Raw genomic sequence first — 13,789 nt, 5'->3', positions numbered from 1 at the left:
AATATGGCTCCATGCCTCTATTGTACATCTTTTTCTTTTTTTTCATTAGCCTTTATTTTAGACAATAAAATCCCTCCAGGGAACAACAAAAATGCATTGTTGTGAATGCCCTTATACAAACAACTTGAAAAAGAAAAGAAAATTGAAAGAGAAAAAGATATTAAAGAAATGAGGTACTAGCCTACTAGGTTGTTTTTCAATAATTTATTTATTTAATCACTATTCTTGAAAGCAAAGTAATATGTACTAGGTTGTTGGCCATTTAAGCATTTGTATGTGTGTGTGTGGCTGTGTGCTCTCCTTTACAGCACTACTAACCACTCTAACTAGTTTTCTCTTCAATTAATTCTTCCACCATTTATGTTAAAAGATAGCCTTGTTCTTCAATGACCTTTTTTTTTTTCTCTTGATATTCGTTCATATGGCTTCAATTAATCTCGCTATTCTCTTCACGAATACTACTTGTGTTGATCATATATATATATATATATTTGAAATTTTCCTATGTGAATCTAAATTGTGAACTAATTTCGTGAACCTACATTTCAACCATAAATGTGACGGGTCTTACGAAAAATTGGTGATCCCCACTTTTGTTTTGTTTTATTACAAACATTGGATTTGAAATTCACAAAGTTAATGGTGTGGATGAGTGAGATGACAAATATAAGAGTCTAATATAAGGGTGTAAAATAAGGGTCATTTTTTAATGGTGTGGATGAGTAAGATGACAAATGGGCCCCATTACTTTGGTCCCACATGTTTTAAATCAATGGTGTAAACATAAACCCTTATTTTACACCCTTACATTAGACCATTATGTGTGAATTTCTCTCTATATATATATGTATGAAAATTTCAAACGAAAGATCTTGGACTTCTCAGGTACTTCGTGGGCATCGAGGTCTCTCGAAGTAGAAAATGCATTTTTCAATCTCAGAGAAAATATGGTCTTGATTTATTCGATGAGACAGGTATTATTGGAGCACTATCGTGTGATGCACTTATGATACCTAATGTAAAACTTACAAGTGAAGATAGAGATTTATTTCTTGACCCTGAGCGATACAGGCGATTAGTTGACAAATTGAATTGTTTTACGGTGACATGTCCTGATATTGCCTTTTCAATCAGTGTGGTTAATCAATTCATGTACTTCTCTTAGAATGCCTCACTGGGATACCGTACTTCATATTTTGAGATATCTGAAGAGTGCACCAGATCGTGATATTGTGTACAGGTATTATGGCCATAATAGAATAGAGGGATTCTGTGATGCAGATTGGGCTGGGTCTCCAATAAAACGATGATCTACTATAGGGTATTGTGTATTTGTTGGAGGAAATTTGGTGTCGTGGACAAGTACGAAGCATAATATTGTGGCGAGGTCTAGTGCAGAATCTGAATCTCGAGCCATGGCCCCGTCCACATGTGAGCTTATGTGGATCAATCATTTACTCAAGGAAACGAAACTTAATGATTCCACTCACCACTGTAATGCAATTATGGTGTGATAATCAAACCGCCATCCATATTGCTTCTAATCCTGTATTCCATGAGAGGACGAAACATATTGAAGTTAATTGTTACTTCATTCACGAGAAACTAGAGTAGGTATTAATTTCTCTTAAACATGTTAGAATTGGTGATCAAGTAGCTGATGTATTCACTAAAACTACTTTACTTAGTAATAAGCTGGGCATGATTAACAACATCTTTGCTCCAGCTTGAGAGAGAGTATTAGTGGATATAAGGGTAGTTTAGTCATTGGGGCTTTGCTGAGACCCATATATTATTACGTGTGTACCTCTTAGAAGTTACGAAATATACAGTGAAGGGAAGTCAACCAAGGGGGAAATGGAATAGCTTATAGCTTAGTGAAAATCTGGCTTGTCTGGGTATGTGCAGCCAGACCTTTGGATGATAACATTGGCAGCATAATTCCCAGCTCTCACACATTCTTCAATTGGTTTCTCTTGAACCAACTGTGAGAGGAATCCTCCGACAAATGCATCCCCTGTACAAGACAAATAGATTGACTCAGTTTTGCCTATTTGTGATTTTGAAGCTTTTAAGACCTCTAGGTCCAGGAGAACAAATATTTACCTGCCCCATTTGTATCGACAAGTTTTTCCTTAGGCAATAGTATGACTGGGAACTTCTTAACTGTCCCATCCTCGGCCACCACAACGGGATCTGCACCCTGAGTAATAACAGTGATTCTTTTGTATGTTCCAGAAGCTTTGGACAACTGGGAAATCTTTACTGCTATTTCTTCAACATTATCTGTCTGTTCATCAAAAGGAAAACCCACTTAAACCAACCGGTCAGCATTTCAAAATAGAAATTAGATCTGATCACATGAAGCACTGAGCAAGACATTACATTCCAGCCATGAACTTTTGAGAAGGCTCTTGCTTCTGTCTCATTGCCGAAGACATAGTCCATATACCTGAACCCCCCAAAAAAAGAAATCCTCTTTGAAATGTCTTTCTTGAAGAAATCTGACTAGCTAGCAATATAGAGGAGGAAGAAGAAGAGTTGCTTACGGCAAAACTTTCTCCTGTGCATCCTTGGAAAACTCGCAGATAAATCGAGAAGAAAGGTTCATTGCGAATACCTAAAAATAATGTTGAGGAGTGCTTTATTTAATTTTAAACCCCTCTTGAAAAACAATCCATATCAGTGTGCCTGCCATAGATATATCTCAAGATATGATACCTTGTTATTTGCAGCTGCATGTTCGGCAACGAGCTGTATGGAGTCTGGTGACCCAGTGAGAAAAAATCCAGCAATATAAAAGTACTTGGCTTTCTCAACTGTTCAAAAAAGATTACAATCAGTTACTGCATATTTAATCAGAACAGGGGATTTAAAAATATTTACCTCCCGCGATGCACTCCACGTTGTACTTGCTACCCATTTCTTCATTCCTGGTTAAACATTCAGGTGAAATCAGGCTTACTACCTTTGCGATCTTTCATTCTTTCCATGGTTGAACTAAGGCAATTGCACAGCACTAGAAGAAAGAACTATCATAGCAAACTAAAATATCAACCATGATAAGAATCCCATTTCCTTATAACCTTTTCAAGTTGACTTGATGAGGAAAAATTAGGCAGCATGCTGAGCACAAATATCATAACAGATTGTGCATTATATAGTTGATCATAACCTTAATTATTGGGATAAATCCAAAGAAATTACTTACATTGGTATGTGCTTTTCCTCTGCACGAATTGCATTATTCAACTTGATATCATACCTTTCACCAAAAAACTTAAAATCAAATTAGATCCCAAAGCAGTGAAGTTAAAAATATCCGTAAAACCGCGCAACTCTTCATTCAACTTAAATAGATTATGTTGGGTGAAATTCAGTATAAACCCAGTATTAAGTATGAGAAACACCATTCATTCAAAAGCTTAACAATCCTCCTAAAGCTTTTTTTTTGAATGGCAAAGCTACAACGAGGACAGACCAAGTAAATAACATAGTACGGACATACTTGTTCAAGAACTCATCGTCGACAACAGCCAATATATCCAAGAGAGGGTTGCCCATCCCCAATAGAATTCCCTCGCTCGCCATTACAAGCCGAGCCATCATCAACTAAACCTGACCAATCCGATGAGTTTTGTCTACCGACCAAGCCCTGAGAACTGTCAGAAATGAAGCCACAACAACTTCACGCTTTAAGCTCTTAATCCAGTGAATTAGCCACCACCCAGTTCTTCCCAATGAAGCCACACAAGCAATGTTTCCAAGCCCAGTGATGTCTAATCAATCTTAAAGACAAGCAGATGCTGCATGATAAAAAGGTTCATTTTACACCAACTGTAAATGTACTGGATACCTTGTGTCTCGGACCACTGTCTTTGCAAAATGGTGAAATACTAATTGAAATAGCCAAAAAAGAAAAGAAAAAAGAAGCCACCACCAAGCAAGAAAACCCAGAATAAATCCCTGAGACAAGTTTGGAAATGTTGATGACATGATTGATGATTCTAAAAATGGTTTGAAGTTGTTTTTGGTTCATGTGGAACGAACACCAAGAGGTGGTTGGTTTGGTGAATTTATTATAAAAATTTAAAATTTTATGATCTACGCTTAACAAGATTAATGTATTTAATAAATATTGGGTGTGATTAAAGTTTTCCGATAGTTGTTGAGTCACTCCCATGAAACTATTCTAAATAAGGCGCATCTTATTTAGTGGCTATAGTTAAATCTCGGATCCAGTGTAGATAGTTGCTAACTCTGTACACATAACAAAATGTGCAGAAAGCTCATTATCAATCATGGCAACTGAGGCACTCAGGCTCACAGGGCGAATTTGTGAGCCCACAATCACAATGGCAGTCTCTGCAACAATTCTTGATTTGAAACAAAAAAGATTTCACGGGATGGAGACCAGAAGGAAATTTTGGAGGACAGTCGCACAATTGAATCATAGTCACTCCTCCACCATGTAATATATGTAAACCCTGAGTTTCAGCAAATCAATGTTATCGTCAGGCACCGATCGCAATTGCAGAGTATAGTGACGGTGAATGAAGGACATGCTGTGGCTCTGTTGAACTACAACATTGAGAGGGAATTGAATTGGGGTTTGGTTCATTCATTCACAACACCAAAAGTAGCCATGTCTATAATTTATCTATAGTATGAATGATTTCTGTTTTAAATCTTGTAAGCCAAATCGGTTTCATGAGCAGAATTTCTCTCCTTAATGTTGCCACTTGGTTTAAGAATAATTGAAACTTTTAAGTGGCTTTAACTACAATTAACTATATGAATAATCCCATCTTAATAAATTGAATTAAGCATTGGCGTGTCAATTGATACCCTAAAAAAGTAGTCCGCAATTTAAACCCTTATTGTAAGTCCGCATAGGAGAATTTATACTTTAAGATAAATTTTGTCGAATGCAGATTATTCTACTACAACCAAAATAACTTTTTTCAAGAGTTCCTCCTTTCAGATTCATACGAACAATAATTTAAGGTCAGTATACATTTTATCTATCCCCGACACTGCCCACATTGCGGGAGCCTTGTGCACAAGTGTCGGTTTTAATCACATCATGATCTTGCAACTTCAACATCTAGATTTCACTTCAGAATCCCCGGAAATGGCACAAAATACCAGAAGAGAATGTCGACAAATTCATAAATCTAGTAGACATACTTTTTTTCTTTATTCTGTGCTCTAGATTTTCAGAAATAGCTCGTAACAAACTAAAATTTTGGGATTTCTTTATTCTGTCCCCAAAATACCACCAACTTTATTACCGGTGAAATGAAACTATTTGTAAGAAAAAAAAAGTGAATACGAATATCAAAGAATGCTCGCTGCGTCGTAGCGTAACTCACAAGGCACAATCGTTCTCAATCATTTCCCGTACTTCGTTGACGACCAAGTATGCCTTATGGCCACCAATCAACTCAGCCTGTTTCTTACCATCCTTCCATAGCTGCAAAACACAAGTTTCATTAGAATGCAAGGAACACGGATTAGAGTCTACAGTTTCAAAACAAACCAATGTCTTCACAATTAGCTTGTCATGGAACAAGCTTGAGATTGTTCATAAATTAAAAAGCTGATCCTGATAAAGGTACTTTTCAGTAAAAAGGCTAAGTATAAAATATGCCTGGGATGGACTGCACCATAAGCCACTGCACTTTGAGTTGCAACCTATATTTACAACTTGTTCATAAACAGAAAGGAGCAAAAACAATCTCAGATATGTCAACTAAAAATAGAATTTACCTGAATAGTCGGCATTTTCTGCAAAATGTTGTTGTCCATGAATCGAGATACATGAAAAGAGAGAATTTGAGAGTCAATCACCATTCTGGAGACATATTTTGGAACTGTGACTTTGATGAGATCAAATGATTCGCACAATAATTGGATGCATTATGCTCTAACACATGCACTCATTGCAATTAAAACTCTTAACTCAGGTGAGAGAGAGAGAGAGACAAATAATTATTCAACCTTGTCCACTGACTTTGAGCTTCACAAATGATTTGCCAAAAGATATTTGGTTCTCTTTGTGGCATCATTTGTGAAGCTCAAAGTCAGTGTCTTGCAATGCAGTTGAAGAGACGGGTGTAGAACATTTAAACTAGCATATGTAAAACAATTAAGTTGCTCAACTTTTGGTGACTAAACTTCAGCCCAATGTTACAGTGTGGAGATTTATAAACCTATACACTAGAAGAAGTTGCACTTTTGTACAGAAGCTTCAATGGTTGGGGAACCTGCAGATCCATTTGCAACTCCTTTTGAAATATTGTCTGAGCAAGGTTAGCACTTAGCAGTCAGTTTATTCTTGGTACATTTGCATGTACACATGTAGGACGTCTAGCTGACACACACTTCTATCTAAGCTTGTTTGACTTGTAATCCATTAATGTGGTTCTCCTTTTTTTTTGAATGTAGAAGAATATTATTCAGCAGACACCAAAGTTACAAGCTATTTATGTGGTTCTCAAAAGTCTGGATGTGTATGCTCGACAAAATGTTATAGCAACACCAAGTGGTTAGTATATAGTGTTCACCTCAAAGGAGGTGCTTTGATTTGCAGCTAGTGCATTGCATAGCACAAATAAAAAAAAGTACATATACCACTAGGTTTGATAATTGCTCATATTCTGGGACAAGATCGGAGAAGTGAGAACTATTGTCGAACTTGAACAATACTTTGATTAACGAAAAAGAAAACAAAAGGTTTTCATAACTTCTATAACTAGTCATAGGTTAAAATTCAGGCTTTCTGGTGGTGGGTTAACAATCAAACCAGAATAAAGAACTTACACTTGGTTAGCATGTTATATATATATATATATATGTTAAAAATGCGGTAACACCTTGTGCAAATTAAAATTCTAAAGTTGACGAGCCAAAGTTATGACAAAAAGTGGCAAGAGAGCATAACTTACAGTGACTCCTGCACGAGAAACAAGCTTGTGAGGAACGCTGTTGACATTCACACTATAGAAGCGCAATCTAAATACAATCATAACCAAAAATATTCCAGCGAGCCACATGTTAGATATCATAAAGAGAATGCAAACTGCATAAAATGTCAAGTTTAGGTAACATAAGCATGCACAAGCCTGAGGTTCATGATTGTGCGTGTAAGAGGGGGCGGGGGGAGGGGTTTGGGCCCTGGACAAGTAGTAATATCCGATTTCATCTCAAATAATGTCGAAACTAAAACGAATGAACATGATTCAACTGAGACAGTTTGGAAACTTCAGGTGAAAATTACTTTTCAAATTCGTGCAAAAGAAACATGGAAACCTGAAGGAAATAATAAATGTGACTTTGTTTGGGAAGGAAGTAAATGCAAAGTGGTGTTAGTGCAGCAAAACAAAGCAAATATACATCGCCCTAAATTTTCAACGTAACAAACCATTAAAATCTTGATACGAAAAAGGGCAGTCAATCAAACCTTGGGTGGTAATCAGCCGCCAACTTTTCCAACTTTGGTTTCAAATAAATACATTTTCGGCACCAGTTTGCCATCCTACAATGTCATTTACTGTGTATTCAGATGCAAATCAACACAATTTTTTACTTCAGCGACAAAAAGAAAAAGGATAAGCTAAATCACAATATGAATCAACCCTCAATACTAAAACGAAAACAAACCCTATTATGATAAATTAACAACTCAGACTAGGAAAGTTTCACCTATATGGCAACTATAACAAATCCGAAGAAAACCGAAAGTAAGGTGGTAGCTCTGAAATATTATTCCAAGATTAAGGTTCCCATCAACATGAGCCTGCAAACATCAACAACGCATGGGCAGGTTCGCGGGGTAGTTCTATTGTGCTTGACTTGACGCCATGTCAGAGGAACAGTAGGCAGTAGTGCACTAGTACTTTAAGGTCCAGAAAAGAAATCTACAGATTTGAAGCTCTCTCTTATATCTCTTCTCATTGGATCACTTGGACCTGCTTGTCAGTTGCTTATTTCCAACTTTTGGAAGTACTTTGATTTGCACCTTGGTAAATTTGAATTTAAGTCCAAAGAGAATTTCTAACCGGGTCACTTCACCAATGCAAGTCTCCATTGTATTCTACAATGGTCCAATGCAAGTCCCCACTGGAATTCTGCCTTGATCCTCAGCAGTCAGCTGTTGATATGATCTTACCCTTGGCTGTGGGATATGGAAAAGGGGGACAAAATGCGTGTTGCAACGAAATAAGAACAGAAACGTCTACTAAAACCCACATCACACACTCAAAAAATTGGCCTAGAGAGGTCAGATGATCATATTCTTTTGAAACTGAAACCACAACATATCATGGATAAAAGAACTGGAGGAAGGAACAGTCAACCCGAACTGGGTTCTTAGTTTCTCACTCATTTCTATGATAACAAAAAACACAAGAAAAATGGAAGACAAAATTTCCACTTTCCTGCAATCTCCACACTTCTCTCACTTGGTGACCAGATTTCAAAATAGGATAAACATCAAATTCCAACGAAAGATCCAACCACCTTGAAATCCAAGTGACTTATTGAAATATAACGACTATGCACAATTCTCATATGTTCTCAGCCACCAAAACAAGAGAGACCAAGGTGAATTAACCTCAGCGAATGAAAAAGAATACAAGAAACTCAACAAAGCAATGATCCTAAAGTACTTCAAATAGAATACCTTCAAATTCCCACCTTGCATCACAACACATAACTCAAACAAAGAAATCAGGTACTTCAATTATTAAATTGAAACCCATAAATTTATTGATACAGCAGGTCATTGCTTATATTTCATCTCCAGTCCAAAAATTTTCCCAGCTCCCCCAAGACATTATAAAGAACCCAAGCACCACAAAAATATCAGAACGATAAAAATTACCAAACGATGATAACAGGTTCCTCGAGCTGGTGCGCCTCTGCAATGACCCGATCGAACTGGCTCTCACTGCAAATGGGTTCGAGCTCGATCGACACAGGCGAGTCATCGAGTTCCTGCACGGTGCCTCCTTCATGGCCCCAAGAATCTTGTGCTCTGATCTTACCTCCTCCAAAGACGGGTGTTTTCCCGTGAAAATGAAAAGACAGAGACTTTGTAAGCAAACAAATTGATTTCGAGATTGGGAATGAGAGAATTAGCGGGGACGTGCACGAATCACGTGAGCAGTCACGGGGGACTGGTACAGACGTGAGAGATGCAGAGAATCTCGTAGTATCTGTCATGTCGACGGGAAGAGAAGATTCAAATACTAAAAGCGATGAAAACCTCCTTTGACGGAGGTACTGTAGACCCACTCACCAGAACGAAAATAGGCACTACAAGACCAAAAATAAAATAAAATTGTAAATTCGCTACCACCCAAATTTCATAAGGAAAAAAATCGGTTACAGGTCGAGGTCGGATAATGACATGTCTTCCACAAAATAGAATAATGCTTGAGACCCCCAAAAAGTGACCCAAAAAAGATCACTATTTAATGTGGAGTGTTAGATATGAAGTGGTCCCTACATATGTGTTTTTAATCAATGACTATTTTAATGCCACATATATTTGGGGGATTTTTTTGGGTTAAATTTTGGGGGTCTCTATCATTGTCCCACAAAATATTTATATGTCCGGATTCTATACCAAATTAGATTTCGGACATACTTAATTGATTAAATCTGAATAAGTAAATCATGCATAAGTTAATCCGAATTAGGGTTTGGATAAGTAAAACGAATAAGATTTCTGTTTTTGGACCTAGAGCCAGTTTTAAATAGGACAAAAAATTTATATTCGGATTCGGATTTCAGATATATAAATATAACGTATGTCCAAACTTGATTTAATCCGAATTGAACAAATTCGGTTATCTAGACAAGACAGAGTTTTGTCACTTCTAATTACATCCACCCAAAATGAAACCCTCATTTTACTCTAAATATATTGTGTGAAATATCCATTGACTATAAAACATGTACAGTCCATTTAACATTCAACACTTCATATTAATTAAGAGTTATGAGATTACATTTTGGATGCATGAAACATTATTCTTTAGCTTATTTTACTGCTGATAGAAAAACAATGGGAGCCTGGGAGGTAGGTTGGAAAAGTTAAACAAGATTGACGACTTTACTCCATGTCCTTCCCTAGCATAAGGATGCTATTTGTCACAAGTAGCAATAAAACAGCCCTGAAAACTTCGACAAGTAGAACATCAAAACAGACCGATTTGGAATTAACTGAACACATTAATACAATCTAATATAAAAAAAATGTCGCTTAGTTTTATTCAAATTTTGAATGTTTTACTGGTCTGAAATCAATGATATTGCTTCTGCAGACCATGGTCTAGTATTTCTCAGCAAGATTTTCAATAACTTGTCAGTAATAACATGACATACTCCACACAGACAGACATATATATAGATATAGATACATACATATATAAACAACTGATCTTTTCTTCTTGTTTTGTTATTGTTTCAGTACCCTAGATAATTCTTTTGAGCTTAAGTCCTACTTGGAAAATATAGCCATTGAACCTGCAGAACTAAATTATATCTTCCATGCTAACCTGCATGTGACAACGCAAATGGTTTTTGTGCAATGACCTTAGCATGTAAATGACCCCGAATTTAAATATATACGCCTCTCTGACAATGGTCATGACAAAACGCTTGAGAGAAACTTCCAAATCTGCTGTGTCTTAAATTATCTCAAGAAAACTTATCTCGAGTAAAGTCTTCATGTAAGCGCTCTCCATGCCTCCAATCATCTTTAATTCAGCTCTGCCTGCTCAGGGAACTCTAACATAATCTTCATCCATGAAAATATTTATCATCTAATGGTAAAGGGCAACCCACAGCACACGACTTCTGCCAGGGCAAGAGCATTGCAGATTGTTCCCACGGTATAAACTCATGACACGAAGATTGTCAGAAAATAATCCACCAATGCATCAAAGGCTAAAGCTCATAATTAATCCCCTGGAAATTGGGACAATCCAGTCTATAAAGTGGATTCTGCCATCTCCCCTCCATTTTCATCCACATTATCCAAATCCAGATCCAACTTTCCTCTTTCAACAACCCGATTATTCACCCTCCTATGCTTCAATAGACCCTCCGATTCCTTGATCAACGTAATGTACTTCTTCCTCACCCATAATATTGGGTGCTTCTCTGTAGCTGATTTACCATTATAGGCTTCCTTGAGAATTGCAGTACAAGTCTTGTTTCTAAAAGATATATAGAACATATGGGGATGCCTCTCAAACGCTTTGTGTACTTTCTGCGGCAAACCAAAGTATTTCTTAAGGCACAAAAGCTTCTTTCTCTCAGCTGAATGCTCAACAAACAGAGAAAGCAACTCGTGAAGAAATCCCACAACCCTCTTCTCAGCTATATCACTACTTGGATCCAACCGTGAATAATCCTCATAAGGTGAAACATAGGGAAGCTTTTGGAACTCATCTAACCAATTCTCAATTTTGCACCTCAACCTCAAACCTTTTGATGGAAACAAAGGAAAGGCAAGTGCCTCCATTGGCTGTCCAGAATAGATCCCTTTCGTCATCGCAGTTTTTTGCAACACAGACAAAACCCTATCCTCACTCTCGACAGCCAATCCCCTTAACCCATCTCCTATCTCCACAAACCTAAAAGACCCATCAAGATTTATTTCCGGATGATGCAAAAAATCTTCAGGCAACCCCAAATACCACTGCATACCCCGAATTATTTTCAAGGGCAAAACCTTCTCCTTACTCATCGATATCAACTTCTTCAACCTATCCTTGAAATCCTCCCTGCAATCCTCATACACCCTTCTCTCTTCTCTATCAATCCCGGCAGCTTCAGGGGTAAGTCTAAACCAAGGCAGATTGTAATTGGGGCCTGTAAATTCCTCAAAGATTGCTGGGTATTGCCTCAAAAATTTAGCAACCTTGATAGATACATCAAATTCTAAGCCCCTCTTAGACACTGCAGAAATTGGGATGCAGCCATTGGGGTCTCGAGCAATGCAATTCTTCAAAGAAATGATGGGCTTGAGCTCTATAGACCTGTATATATGCTCAATGGAGTCGTAGTATGGGTCTTTCTTCCACTTCATGTACACATCCACATAACCCTGCTTCTGGGTGTATGCGTATGGAGGTTTCTTGGTTTGGAGTAAAAGGGAAAAGATTGGAGCTTTTAAGGCTCTGAAGCAGCGGTTTTTCAAGAGCATGATTAACGTTTAAAGGACATTCGAATTCTGAGTTTCTAACAAGTGAATATCTGAGCTATAGAGACTGAAAAAATATCCAAAACAACTCTCGAAACTAATATGACAAGAACTAGAGGAGGAAGGGAGGACTCACCGGCGACGGCCAAGATTTTGAGGGACGAAATCAACTTGAACATCAATTAAGATGAATTGAATTGAAGAAGTGGAAGACGACGACGGAGGAGAACGCCCACAATCTGAAAAGAGAAGGGCCGCCCAACTATCATGCGGCCCAAGCCCAAGTTGTATTTTTTAACACTACATATTCACTTTGGCAATTGACACTGCAAGTTTTCGCAGACTGAAGCTCCACCAAAATCAATTTTCTGATCTTGTACAAAAAGAAAATATGTTTTAAGGTAAATTTCATATAAGAATAATTTGGTAAACTTAAATTCTTAAAAAAAAAAAAAAAAGTGTATGCAGTGAGATGAAATTTGTGTGGAAATAACAACTCCCATAACAAAATTGCTTTTAATTGGGATATATTTGGTAGTTATGTTTGATGCACTTATTTCTCTATTATTTAGGTAAGGTTGGGGTTAAAGGCAACAAATTAGAGAATTTCATTAGGGGTGGCAAAAGAAAAAAGGTTTTTGGTTGGACAACATCACGTTTTTACGAAATATTTACATGTTCGGAGCTTAATCTGGATTAGATTTTGGATGTGCTTAATTGACAAAACCCATATTGGTTTAAGTTAGGATAAATAAATCGGACAATAACTTAATCCAAGCTAGTGTCCGGACAAGATTTCCGTGTTTGAAACCGGATTCAGACATAAAACTTATGTCCAAACTTATTTTAATTCGGGTCGAAAAAATTTGATCATCTTAGCCTAACAGAGTTTAGCCACTCCTATAAATGATGCGTTCCCTTAGTAGCATTTGCAGTCTGTAAAAAAATGAAGACAGGTTGAGGAAGCATTACTTCTTCTTTTTTCGATAAAGGGTTTAAAACCCAACACTTCATTCCATAGTAGCAAACGTTATACCTAACGTTACGTTAACGGCCTAAGAATTTAAAAACACTAACAAAGGAATTACAAAACCAAAGAATAAACGTCAAACTAGCACCGGACAACACCGGAGCATTACTCTCTTGTTCAATGCATAATGCATATTTTTACTTAGGTTAGTTAAAGAAGGTATGTCTGAACTTTTTGTGGTAGAAACGGAAACGATTATAAGAACAAGAAATTATAAGCAGAGGAGAATTACCACTTGGTCAAGTATTTAATGCAATTTAAGATAGAAGAATTCCCATTGCACAGATTTCACATATATTACATTTGATGCATAAAATGTAAGTAACCATTTGAAATAGACATTTCCAAATTGTAACTCCCAGTCTAGGGATAGCAAAAAAAACCGATCCGAGCATTATCCGTAAGGTATTCGATCCATTTAAAATTCGAAAACTGATCCTATAGGTTTTGGAAACGGTTTTGGTTTTGGTTTTCAAATCCGTCATGGTTTAGGGTCGGGTTTGGTTTTTGGTGTCGGGTTTAGGGTACCCGAACCGTTT

General features: G+C 37.1%; 3 protein-coding genes across 4 annotated transcripts; all 3 read right to left on the bottom strand.

The window, feature by feature from the left end:
* Nucleotides 1-1,693: 1,693 nt before the first annotated feature.
* On the bottom strand, nucleotides 1,694-2,923 carry LOC120004751 (adenosine kinase 1-like). Its single transcript, XM_038854040.1, has 6 exons — nucleotides 2,887-2,923; nucleotides 2,722-2,819; nucleotides 2,550-2,620; nucleotides 2,386-2,452; nucleotides 2,107-2,290; nucleotides 1,694-2,017 (listed from the first exon to the last, which is right to left on the bottom strand). Exons 1-6 carry the CDS (start codon nucleotides 2,921-2,923, stop codon nucleotides 1,875-1,877), a joined length of 600 nt encoding a protein of 199 aa, XP_038709968.1. The 3' UTR covers nucleotides 1,694-1,874.
* Nucleotides 2,924-5,090: 2,167 nt separating this feature from the next.
* On the bottom strand, nucleotides 5,091-9,335 carry LOC120004750 (thioredoxin-like 3-2, chloroplastic). Of its 2 annotated transcripts, XM_038854039.1 has the most exons (6): nucleotides 8,888-9,026; nucleotides 8,064-8,179; nucleotides 7,466-7,540; nucleotides 6,951-7,017; nucleotides 5,773-5,790; nucleotides 5,091-5,476 (listed from the first exon to the last, which is right to left on the bottom strand). In XM_038854039.1, the coding sequence occupies exons 2-6, from the start codon at nucleotides 8,090-8,092 to the stop codon at nucleotides 5,372-5,374; spliced, it is 294 nt and encodes a 97-aa protein (XP_038709967.1). In that variant the 5' UTR covers nucleotides 8,093-8,179; nucleotides 8,888-9,026; the 3' UTR covers nucleotides 5,091-5,371. The 2 variants fall into 2 exon arrangements, with proteins under 2 accessions (XP_038709967.1, XP_038709966.1); XM_038854038.1 differs by lacking the exon at nucleotides 8,064-8,179 and having other exon boundaries at nucleotides 8,888-9,335.
* A 923-nt stretch (nucleotides 9,336-10,258) lies between these two features.
* LOC120004954 (protein WHAT'S THIS FACTOR 9, mitochondrial-like) lies at nucleotides 10,259-12,536 on the bottom strand. The gene has a single exon (XM_038854337.1). It carries the CDS (start codon nucleotides 12,221-12,223, stop codon nucleotides 11,003-11,005), a length of 1,221 nt encoding a protein of 406 aa, XP_038710265.1. The 5' UTR covers nucleotides 12,224-12,536; the 3' UTR covers nucleotides 10,259-11,002.
* Between the last annotated feature and the right edge of the window lie 1,253 nt (nucleotides 12,537-13,789).

This window comes from Tripterygium wilfordii, chromosome 9, assembly GCF_013401445.1.
Source record: "Tripterygium wilfordii isolate XIE 37 chromosome 9, ASM1340144v1, whole genome shotgun sequence".
In the NCBI taxonomy this organism is placed as follows: Eukaryota; Viridiplantae; Streptophyta; class Magnoliopsida; order Celastrales; family Celastraceae; genus Tripterygium; species Tripterygium wilfordii.
Note: the sequence above shows the minus strand (reverse complement) of the source record. Positions and strands in the feature narration are given on the sequence as shown.

Coding starts and splice junctions, on each gene's coding strand:
- LOC120004751 (XM_038854040.1), bottom strand. CDS start 2,923: ATGGGTAGCAAGTACAACGTGGAGTGCATCGCGGGAG. Junction 2,453..2,549: donor GCACAGGAGAAAGTTTTGCC/GTAAGCAACTCT, acceptor TGGGGGGTTCAG/GTATATGGACTATGTCTTCG. Junction 2,018..2,106: donor TGTCGATACAAATGGGGCAG/GTAAATATTTGT, acceptor TGTCTTGTACAG/GGGATGCATTTGTCGGAGGA.
- LOC120004750 (XM_038854038.1), bottom strand. CDS start 9,228: ATGACAGATACTACGAGATTCTCTGCATCTCTCACGTCTGTACCAGTC. Junction 7,541..8,887: donor GAACCTGTTATCATCGTTTG/GTAATTTTTATC, acceptor ATGACATTGTAG/GATGGCAAACTGGTGCCGAA. Junction 7,018..7,465: donor GCGGCTGATTACCACCCAAG/GTTTGATTGACT, acceptor GATTGTATTTAG/ATTGCGCTTCTATAGTGTGA.
- LOC120004954 (XM_038854337.1), bottom strand. CDS start 12,223: ATGCTCTTGAAAAACCGCTGCTTCAGAGCCTTAAAAGCTCCAATCTTT.